The following is a 12,024-nucleotide window of genomic DNA, read 5'->3' on the forward strand; positions in this document are numbered from 1 at the left end:
GCTTTTCAGGGTTTTGTTCAAGACAAGGTTTCTCTGTGTAACTCACTCTGTAGCCCAGGCTTGCCTCAAACTCACAGAGATCCGCCTGCCTCTGCCTCCCAAGTGCTGGGATCAAAGGCGTGCACCACCACTGACTGGCTCTTTTTTTTACTGCATCAGTATGAAATAGCTAAAGAAAGGTCTTTCTATAACTATAATGAGAAATCCATGGAGTCTGTTTAAAGGGCAAAGGATTTATTAGGGGGAAAACTCAGGTACAGAACAGAATTGATATAAGTTCTGGAACGCTGTTCTGGGTGCCTGGATCAGTCCAGCATCCAAGTACCACAATGGAGCCAAGAGAGAGATGTGTACATGCATCCCCGATCTTAAGGGTCCAAGAGGTCATGCCTCAGGGGCATGTAAGGTCATCGGCAGGTGGAACAGTTACCTGCTGCATCTCTAGGGGCAGTGCTTCAAGGTCATAGACAGAACAGCTACCCACTACATATAACACTCAGTGGTCATATTCTTTAATTAGTCTTTTCAAACAAGCATACAAAGTTGGGGTTTCACTGTGGCATTTCCATGCATACTCTGTTTTTGCTACTCCCCTATCTCATTTCCTTTTCCCCCTTAGCTGGTCCCTTTCCAATCCCAACAGCCTTCTGCTTTCATGTCACATAGATCCTATTTCTCATACCTTCTCCTGTCTCTTTCCTCGTGGGTGAGGTTATAATTTCATGGGCCATCTGTGGTAGTTGGAATGTCATTGGCTGTAATTATCTCATAGGGAGTGGCACTATTAGGAGGTGTGGCTTTGTTGGAGTGGGTATGGTCTTGTTAGAGGAAGTGTGTCACTGTGGGAGAGGGCTTTGAAGTTTCCTATGCTCAGGATACCGCCCAGTGTCTCAGTTCACTTCCTGTTGCCTGCAAGATATAGGACTCTCAGCTACCTCTCCAGTACCATGTCTGCTTGTCCGCCACCATGCTTGTTGCCATGATGATAATGGACTGAACCTCTGAAACTATAAGTGAGCAACCCCAATTAAATGTTTCTTTTATAAGAGTTGCCATGGTCATGGTGTGTCTTCACAGGAATAAAAACCCTAACTTAAGACACCATCTCTGCTATATATACATATGTATACATGTATATAAAAATCAAAGTTTAGGATCTACATGTGAGAGAAAACAGGTAGAATTTGTCTTTTAGTCTGGCTTATTTTGATTAAGATAATACTTTTCAATTCCATCTATTTTCTTGAAGATGTCACAATTATATTTTTATTTATGGCTGAATAAAATTCCATTATGTTTATATACCATCTTTTTTTTTTCTTTCTGGCTTTGGGGAGTGGAGATGTTGTGACAGAGTCTAATGCAGCCTAGGTTATTCTTGAGCTCATTGTGTGGCTGAGGATAGACCTGAACTACTAATCCTCTTGTCTCTACTTTCTAAGTGCCTAGGAGTACAACTGTGTGGATATACCATATTTCTTTCATTTATTCATCTGTTGATGGACATCTAGGGTAGTTCTATTTCCTTCTATTGTGAATAGAGTAATAGTAAACATGGATGTGCGTTTATCTCTGTGGTAGGACTTAGAGTCTTTGGAGTATATGTCAGGAATAGACTAGCTAGGTAATATAGTATTCTAATCTTAGTCTTTTGAGAAGCTTCCATTCGATTTCCATAGTAACTGTACTACATTACATTCCCATTAGCAGTGTGTGGGAGCTTCTCTTTCCCCACATTCCCAGCAGCATGTGTTGTCTTTTGTTTTCTTGGTGGTAGACTTTCTGTTTGGAGTGATATATAATCTCAAAGTAGCTTTTATTTCCATTTCCCTGATGGCTAAGGATGGTTTGACACTTGTGCAAAAAAAAAAAAAAAAAAAAAAAAAAAATTAGCCATTTGGGCTTCTTTTGAGAACTTTATATTCAGTTCATTGATTTAATATAGATTGGTTTCTATATTCCATTGATTGTTTGAAAGACTTTTGTTGGGGAAGTGTTTAATTTTGCAGTTATTTATATAGTCTAAATATTGGCCCTTGTCTGAAGTATAGCTAGCTAGAAAAGGCAGCTTATTAATTTCATATCATCCCATCTGTCAGTTTTGGAGTTATTTTCTGTGCTATTATAGTCCTTTTTAATAAGATCATGCCTGTACCCACACCTTGAATTATTTTCCTTATGTTTTCTTCTGGCAATTTCAATTGAGGTCTTATATTAAGGTGTTATTACTCTAGTTGGTGTGAACCTGGGAGAGTGGAGCCTAATAATGAAGTGAACTAAAGTCCCATGAAATAGCCAACTTATTAAGACCATCAGACAATTTATTGGTATAAACTCAATTCTGAGGATATTCTAAGGGTTAAGCAAGCTCATCTGAGCAAAGTTCACATGAGTTTAGGCTGTACACAGTCATGAAGACACCCATGCTTGGAATCACCATCTGAATAATAACAGTCAATGATGAGTCAACCCATTCCTGTCTGCTCCACCTGGAAGGGGGGGCACAAAAGCACATTCCAGGAACAACTCATGTTATGGAGGAACAGAGGCCACAGACTCTTGTCTTTTTTTCTTGGAATTTTCTCACTAGCTCTCAGAATTTTCCTCACATAGCTTCCTTCGTGGTCTCTGTCCCAACATTAAGGTATTGGAATTTTTATGGTAATTGTGTTGAATCTGTAGATTGCTTTCAATAATACCATTATCTTGCACATCATCATTCTGCCTATTCATTAACATACACATTTATCCATCTTCTCATGTCTCTTCAGTGTAGTGCATCAATATTTTAAAAAGCTTTCTTTGCAGAAGTCTTTCACCTCCTTGTTTAAGTTTCTTCCTAAGTATTTTGTGTCGTTTTTTAAAAAGTGATTGTGAATGAGCTCTTTTTCCTAATCTCTTCACTAGTTTTTTGTTAGTATACAGATTTTTGTGTTGGTTTTTGTATCCTGATAGTTTGCTGAAAATATTTACCAGAGCCAACAGTTTTCTGATGGAATAGATAGTCTTTTAAATACAGTTTTGCCTCATTGGCAAGTAGGTGATAATTTCTTTGTTGTTTATTTTGAAAGGGTCTTACTATGTGGTCCTGGCTATCCTGGAACTGGACTAGGCTGGCCTAGAACTCACCTGCCTCTGCATCCCTAGTGCTGGGATTAAAGGCATGTGCCACCATGCCCAGCAAGTAAGGGATGATTTGACTTTTCCATTTTTAAATCTATTTCTTTTGTTTGTGTTCCTGCTCTAGCTAAGACTTCAGGTACTATATTGACTGATCATTGGAGAAAGTGAGTACTAAGTCTTCTTCCAGAATTTAGAGACAATCCTTCTTTTCCCTCTTTCAATAATGTAGGTGCTAAGTTTCTTGTATATAGTCATTATATTGAGATATGTGCATTCTACTCCTACTTTCTTCAGGGTTTTTAATCATGAAGGAGTTTTAAACCTTGTCAAAGGCTTTTTCTGTATCCACTGATATAATCCTGTCCTTTTTGTCCTTCAATCTATTTAGGTGCTGGATTACACTTACTGATTGACATATGTTGAACCAAGCTTTCATCTCTAGAATGAAGCCAACTTGATCATTGTGTGTGATCTTCTTATGTGTTCTTGAATTTGATTTGCAAGAATTTTAGTGAGAATTTTTTTAGTTCTGTTCATCAGGGAATATATTCTATATCTATAGGGTTGGTTTTTGTTTTTTCTGTTGTGTCCTCTATTTTTGATATCAGGGTTCTTTCCTCATCGACCTTGTGGAATAGTTTGAAGAATGTTGCTTTCAGTTCTTTAAAGGTTTGGGAGCATTCAGCAGTGAATCCATCTGAACCTGGACTTCTCTTTGTTAGGAGACTTTTTATTCTTCCTTCAGGCTCACTGACTGTTATGAAGCACTTTATTATTTGTATTTTTTAAAAATAACTTACTTATTTTTATTTTATGTGCATTGGTGTTTTGCCTACATATGTCTGTGTGAGGGTGTCAGATCCCCAGGAACTGGAGTTACAGACAATTGTGAGCTGCTATGTTGGTGCTGAGAATTGAACTTGGGTTCTCTGGAAAAGCAGTCAGTGCTGAACCATCTCTCCAGCCCCCTTGTTTATATTTTCTTAATTTTGGTAGGTCATATGTCTCTAGGTTTTTAGCCATTTCTTCTAGAATTTTCAGCTTTTTCTGATATGTTTTCAAAATACTTCCTAATGATTTTCTATTGTTATTGTAATCTATAATAACATCTCATTTTTCTTATCTAATTTTATTAATTTGTATCTTTTTCTTTCTTTGGATAGTTTGGATAGGGATTTATCAATGTTACTTCTGTTTTCAAGAACCAACTCTTTGGGGCTGGAGACATGGCTCACCAGTTAAGAACACTGGTACTTCTGTCTTGATCCTGTCCTACATCCCCAGAATTTTTTCTGCCTCTCTCTCTCTGAGTCAGAGTTTCTCTGTGTTACAGTGTGCACCACCACCCAGCTGTGTCCTCTCATTTTTATTCCTTTTTTCCCCCCACTTTTCATTTAACTTCACTCGAGTCCACTGCTGTTTATGCCCTAGCTATAGGGACAGATTAAGAGTCCAGGTGGTAGCCGGCATTAGAAGACATTTTTGTACATCAAGGTCTGTCCCCTATAAGCTTCAGAGACTGGTTTGGGGGAACTGATTTGGGGAGGTGTAGTTTATAATGTTATAGAGGTAAAAGTATCAATATTTAATGGTGACATGAGGAGGGGAAGGGAGGTGAGAGAGAGTAAAATACAAATCAGAAGAATTTGCATGGATAAGAGTATGAGAAATCAGGGCCCGTGAGGGGGCTCAGGAAGCACAGACACTTGTCACTAAGCCTTACAACTTGTCATCCCCAGGACTCTGTAGTGTCAGAAGAGAAACGGTTCCCACAGTTGTTCTCTGATCTCCTCACATGCATGAGTGTACATAGACACACACGTAAATGAGGACTTTTTTTTTTTTTAATAAAAGTTGAGGACTGAACACAGGGCCTTGTGCTTGCTAGGCAAGCGCTCTACCACTGAGCTAAATCCCCAACCCCCTAATGAGGACTTTTTAAAAAGGAAGCAAAGCAAATCAAATATCTCTTTATTGTAAAAGTCCTGAAGAAACTGGGAAGTCAAGGAACACTTTTGCTTAGATTTTTTTTTTTTTTATTGTTTGGGGGGGGGGCAGGGGTTGTGCACATGAGTGTAGGTGCCTTCTGTAGGCCAGAAGAGGGCATTGGATCCCTTTGAGTTGGAGTTAAAGGTGATTGTGAGATAACTGATGTGAGTCCTGAAAGAGTGGTAGGCACCCTTAACCACTGAGCCATCTTTCCAACCCCAGAAACATGTTGATGTGATAAACATGTATATGATAATCAAAGTATTTCCACTAAAGTCACAGACAAGACAAGGGTATCTATCTATTCCTTCCACTTGTATTCAATATAGTGTTGGATGCCTTAGCTAGAGCAGCAAGAGAAGAGAAGCAAATAGAGCAGCTGAAAATAGAAAAGGAAGAAGTTCAAGTATCCTTACTTGCAGATCCTATGATTCTATGCATAAGAAACCTAAAGACTCCAGCAGAAAACACTTAGAACAAACACTTTTAGCCAAGTGGAAAGATACAAAATTAACATACAAAAATCAGTTAGCCTTCCTCTATACAGATATGCTGAGGAAGAAATCTGGGAAATATGGGCACTCACAGGTGCCTCAACTTTTAAAAAAATATCTTGGAATATACCTAACCAAGAGAGTGAAGGTCTCTACTATGATTTGTTGGTTGTGGGTAGAGGAGTATGTAGAGTATGTATATATTTATTCATGTGTGTGAGCAGGTGTGCACACCTGTGCACGTGGGTGGAGGCCAGAAACGGGCATCAGTGTATTCCTGTTTAGCTTTCCACCTCCTTCCTTTGAGACAGTCACTGAACCTGAAACCCTCCTTTTGAGTTAGGCTGACTGGTTGGCCAGCAAGCTCCTGGGTTCATCTGTTCCTGCCCTCAACACTGGGTTACAGGCATGTACAGGAATGCCCGGGTTTTATGTGGGTCCTGGGGATTCTAACTCAGGTCCTCATCCTTGGGCAGCAAGCGCACATACCCACTGAGTCATTTTCCCAGACCCCAACTTTCATTTTTTAAATTTTTATGGTGCTAGTGGTCAAATGTAGGCTCTTGTGCATTGCTAGGCCACCCTCTCACTGGGCCATACCTTCAGCCCTTGTTTGTTTGTTTGTTTGTTTGTTTTGGTGGTGATAAGGATTGAGTTCCCTCTTAATTCACATAGTCTACAAATAGGAGTGATTATTGTATGACCATCGGATGATATAAGAAAAAAGAAGCTGGGCAGTGGTGGTGCACGCCTTTAATCCCAGCACTCTGGAGGCAGAGGCAGGTGGATCTCTGAGTTTGAGGTCAGTCTGGTCTATAGAGCGAGTTCCAGAACAGCCAGGCCTACACAGAGTAACCCTGTCTTGAAAAACCAAAAAAAAAAAAAAAAAAAAAGTTTTGTGCCATGTAAATTATGTCTCAATAAAAATTAGCATGTATCCCTAATGCCTGTGGAAAAGTAACATAATTCTTACTCTGTAGTTTCTTACACTAGAAACATTAGCATAGAGCTCAGTGCTCTGGTACTAGATGCTGTGAGGACCATATTCTGCCTAATGTGTAGAATACAAATAATTTTTTTCTCGTAGGTATATATCCAGTATATGAAATTTGCAAGGAGAGCAGAAGGTATCAAATCTGGAAGAATGATATTTAAAAAAGCAAGAGAGGATGCCAGAACTCGCCATCATGTCTATGTTACTGCAGCACTCATGGAGTATTACTGTAGTAAGGTAACTACTGAAATGCTTACATACAGATGATAGCATTTTCTTCATCTGAAGTATCTTCATAAGAAGAAAAGCAGCCTGCTGGGCATGGTGACCCACAACTTTCTTTAATCCCAGCACTGTAGGTGGAGACAGGCAGATCTTAGTGAGTCTGGGCCAGCCAGGTTTACATAGCAAAGACCTCATCTCTGAAAGCCCTACTTTAAGTAATTAAGCTTAATTGCTCATTTTTTTTAAAGGGAGGCCTTAAGTTTATCTGCGTAAAATTATGTGGAGCATTATCCAGCCCAATTGCTTGCTAATTTGTGCCTTATTATACTCCAAATTTTTAATTTTTTTTCTTTTTTCATTGATTGTTTATATACTAAAAGGCCTCAGACATCCTAGACAAGCTCGTTCTCTACTTAGAATTTTGGGGGTGGGGGTTGGAGGGTCAGTGCTAGAGATCGAACTCAGGGATTGATACATAACAAGCAAGTATTCTACCACTGACCCCTCCCAGCTCACCCTTGCTTGGTTGTTTTTGTTTGCTTGTTGGATTTTATTTTGTTTTGAGTCACATACCATCACTAAGTATCTCAGGCTGGTCTCAAACTTGATCTTCCAGCTTCCACTTCCCCAGTCCTGGGATTACAGGAAATGCAACCTGGCAGCCAGCCATGGAATATGTCTTAGACAATATGCACATTGGCTACTTAGCTGTTTTATTTTGTTCATGGTGGTGTTGAGAGTTAAACTCAGGGCTTTGAGCATTCTAGGCAAGTGCTCTACCACCGGCTACATCCCCAGCTTTCTTTTCTCATTCCCCCCTTCTCTCTCTCTCTCTCTCTCATTTTTTTTTTTCTTTTCTCATTTTCAGGGGACAGGTTCTTGCTTCATTTCCTAGACTGGCCCTGAACTTAACCGCTTGGTTGTTTTTATGCTCAGTAGTTTTTATGTGACAAGATGTTAATTTCCATTTTAGTTCTTCTGTGTCTTGTCATATTTAGATGTTGTGGAAGTTTTCTTTTCCTTTCTTTTTTTTTTTTCTTTTGGAGAAAGTGTCTTGCTATGTAAGCTAAGCTGACTTTGAACTTGTGGCAGTCCTCTTGCCTCTCAGTCCCTCCTGCTGGGATTATAGGTGTGCATTGCCATGGCTGTTAGGTTCTGTAGCTTTCTTATTCTTTTTAATACATTGTCTGGCATTTCGTGGAAACCACTACTGTCTTTACTTCTAGGACAAATCTGTTGCCTTTAAGATTTTTGAATTGGGACTAAAGAAATATGGAGACATTCCAGAATATGTATTGGCTTATATCGACTATCTCTCTCACCTCAATGGTAAGCTGATTCTAGAATCTGTCATGTCTTTTCTTTTAAGATTAATAAATCTTTTTATTTTGTGTGTTTTGCCTGCATGTTATGTGTGTGTACCCGGGTCTTTATTGCCCTCCGAGATCAGAAGAGGGCATTGGAGCCTCTGAACTGAAGTTACAGATTGCTGTCAGCTCCCACGTAGGTGCTGGGAACCAAACCCAGGCCGTTTGGAAAAGCAGCCAGTCCTTGCCATGGCTTCTTAATATTAAACAATCTGAAATTATGTACCTGGGTTTGGGTGGTTTTATTTTCTTCTTTAAAGTGTTGTAATTCTAGCATTGCACTAGAAACAGCTACTTGATGGGCACCTAGGAAATAGTAGCCTATCATCCATTAATTCAGTATGTTAGTTTTTAGACAGGGTCTTATTACATAACAGTGGTTGGCCTAAAACTTGCTATGTAGACCAGTTTGGCTTTGAACTAACAGCAATCCACCTGCCTACAAGTTTGTTACTTACCATGCCCAGTTTATGTGGTGCTGGCATTCAGCCCAACATCTTCTGCATGCTAGGCAAGTGTATTAGTCAGGGTTCTCTAGAGGAACAGAACTTACATAGAAGGAACGTGTGTGTGTGTGTGTGTGTGTGTGTGTGTGTGTGTGTGTGTGTGTGTTAGAATTATTTACAGGCTGTGGTCCTGTCTACCAAGGGAGGAAGGTCCAGTAATCCAGTAGTTATTAAGTTCATAAGGCTGCATGTCTCGGCTGCTCTTCAGTATATGCCAGAATCCTTAAGAAGTAGGCTGTAATGCCACTGAAGGAGTGGACTATCCAACAAGAGCAAGAACAAGCTGGCAAGGAGTGAGAGTTTGCTTTTTCCATGTCCTTTGTATAGGCTATCACCACAGGGTGTGGCCCAGACTAAAGATGGGTCTTCCCACCTCATAAGATCTGGATTAAAACTGGGCTTCCCACTTTAAGAAAGATTTCTGATGGGTACACCCAACCACTTGGATTTTAGTTAGTTTAGATGTAATCAAGATGACAACCAAGAATAGCCATCACATCAAGCATTCTACCAGCTGAGCTCTATGCCCAGTCCTGTCAACAATGTCTTTACATTCCCTGAATAAATGGTAGATGGTTTGTGACTCTCCAGAGTGGTTTGGAATCTGGAAAGTGCTACCCACAATTAGACAAAGCTGCAGAGTCAGTTAGGGAACAGTTGTTTGTGTTCTTCTCTAGTCACACTGTGCAACTATCTCTTATCTCTTGGGCGTAAACAGATATTTTCAAAGCCCTCTAGGGCTGGTGATATAGCTTGGTAATAAAGTTTTGCCCAGTAGATGGGAAATATAGAACACAATGTTACAAAAGAAGAAACAAAAATGTCTATAACCACCAAACTCAAAAGACATTTGTATACTAAGGTAAAACACTCTGAGGTTATGGGGGTGAAATTTGAAAAGAAACATGTTCATATGTGTGTTTCTATAAAAATTATTATAGTTATTGATAGTTCAGGACATATAATTTCTTGAAAAAAGAAAAGAAAAAACAACAACTTGGGGAGCTGGAGAGACGGCTCAGCAGATAGAGCACTGGCTACTCTTGCAGAGGATCTGGGTTTGACTCCCAGCAACCAAATGGTGGCTTGTAGCTGTCCATAACTCCAGTTCTAGGGGTTCTAAAAGCATGTACATGGTATCTATACATGTATGCAGGCAAAACAGTCATATACATAAAATAAATCTAAAAAATTAAAATTAAAAAAAAAATGATCTTGTTGTTTTAAGAAAACTTGTATTTACTTGTATATGAGGTTAGGTGTGTAAAACTTGAAACTTATTTTCCCATTGGAAACTTGGTTGTAATAATACGTTTCATAAGCCTGAGAGGATCAAGTACGTTTTTGCATGTATTTGATTTCTATATGAAATATAGGAAGCAGTAACTATAGCAGAGCCCTGATGGTGCACTTTGGGGCAGGTAGATGACAAGTCTAAGCCCTAGAGTTATTCTGAGTGGCTTTGAAGACGCTAGACGGTTACTGAGCAAGTGACCTGTGCCTATGCCAAACGGTGTGTGTGTGCCAGATTCCAAAGACTTAATTTAAACAAATAAATCAATTACAAGAATGTAAACTATTGTTTACATGTTGAAAGGACAGTTTGAGTATGCTTGGTTAGCTACTTAAGATTAATCTAATCCTCTTAGTATGGCTAGCAGGGGTTTGAATGGCATTCTACTGCATTCCACTATGTTGACAGCACTATCCTAAGGTTCACAGAAAGCATGTGAGTTGGGTCTTGAAGATGAAAAATAGTTAGCCAGATAAAGAAAGGGAAAGGATCTTTCCAGCCAGACCCCACAGCAGGTAGTGAAAGGGGGAAGGTTATGTGGGATAGGAAAAAGGATTTTTGGAACAAACCTTGGATTAAAGCAAGGATAAAATGGAAGATTTAATAACATCTTGAAAAATCTGGGGCTAAAAAGATGGCTTAGTAGTTAAGAGCACTGGCTGCTCTTCCAGAGGACCTGGGTTCGAGTCTCAGCACCTGGTGAGACTCAGCAATGGAGGCTTACAACTTCAGTCTCAGGGGCTCTAACACCCTTCTCCCAAGGCATCTTACACCCTCACAGACATACATGCAGACGAAATACCAGTGCACAAAAAATAAAAATAAATAAATAAATAATTTTTTTTTTAATTTAAAAATAGACTGGGGATTTAGCTCAGTGGTAGAGCACTTGCCTAGCAAGCACAAGGCCCTGAGTTCAGTCCTCAGCTGGGGGGTGGGATTTAAAAATACACTATATACACTATGTTACTTGAAGTTGTGAATATGACTTTGGCTGAATACATTTAATCTTTCATGGACTTATTTTGCAAATGGACAGATAGTAAATTGAGTATGCTAAGACATTAAAAATAGGTTACATTGCTGGATTAAAAAAATTATTGAAGGCATGCTTTTTTTTTCCCCGAGACAGGATTTCTCTGTGTAGTTTTGGTGCCTGTCCTGGATCTTGCTCTGTAGACCAGGCTGGCCTTGAACTCACAAAGATCTGCCTGGCTCTGCCTCCTGAGTGGTGGAATTAAACAAAGGCTTGCTGTACCAGTCTCTCAAACTCAGTGATTTTGAACCTCCAAATTTCCTCATCTGTAAAAATCAGTTGTGACAAGTTATTTTTCTGCATTGGATTTTTGTAAGGTTTAGCTTGAGGATTGTGAGATAAAGCTTGGGGTTTTATTCTGCTTTGCTTATAAAAAAATAATTGTTGAATTATAAAGCTTTCTTTGATCTAACATTTAATTTTTTTAAATATCCTAGAGGACAATAATACCCGAGTTTTGTTTGAACGAGTTTTAACATCTGGAAGCCTTCCTCCTGAGAAGTCTGGGTAAGTCATGCACAATGTGTGAGCTCTGATCTGTGGGACCGTGTGCTTGAGTGTGCATTTCCAGAGAAATTTCTTTTCTGTCTAATTTTCCCTACTTACAACATTTTCATATTCACCTAAGCTTTTTTATTTTGTATATGATTAGAATTATTTTGAGATACTTTTATAATTTATTAAGTATTTTACTATGTCTTTCTACTTTAATATTTCTAGAACTTAATATATTGGCATTCTGGAATGTATCTCCTTAGTGGAAAGTGAAGACTCTTCTGTATTGAAAGCTGGTTGATGGGTTTATCTAAGTTGTCCTATTACCAATAAAAACTCAGGACTCAGACATTAGTGTAAAAACCTGGTAGATCAAGACAGAGGAGGAGGAACGACCAGCTGACCCTCTCTCCACACTTCCTAGATCAAAAAGACCATGAGAAAATCCAAGTCTCTCCTTCTCTTTCTGTGTGTCACTGTCCATATTCCTGGATTCTCCAA

At 39.2% G+C, this 12,024-nt stretch overlaps 1 protein-coding gene across 1 annotated transcript in view; it reads left to right on the forward strand.

Moving 5' to 3' along the window:
- Cstf3 (cleavage stimulation factor subunit 3) overlaps positions 1 to 12,024 on the forward strand; it is an 87,668-nt gene that overhangs the window by 68,857 nt on the left and 6,787 nt on the right. The window contains exons 14-16 of the mRNA XM_006975879.4: positions 6,694 to 6,837; positions 8,052 to 8,154; positions 11,466 to 11,535. Coding sequence (XP_006975941.1) covers positions 6,694 to 6,837; positions 8,052 to 8,154; positions 11,466 to 11,535 — 317 coding nt within the window. The remainder of the gene's footprint in view (positions 1 to 6,693; positions 6,838 to 8,051; positions 8,155 to 11,465; positions 11,536 to 12,024) is intronic.

The sequence above is a fragment of the Peromyscus maniculatus genome, chromosome 4, assembly GCF_049852395.1.
Source record: "Peromyscus maniculatus bairdii isolate BWxNUB_F1_BW_parent chromosome 4, HU_Pman_BW_mat_3.1, whole genome shotgun sequence".
Classification (NCBI taxonomy): domain Eukaryota; kingdom Metazoa; phylum Chordata; class Mammalia; order Rodentia; family Cricetidae; genus Peromyscus; species Peromyscus maniculatus.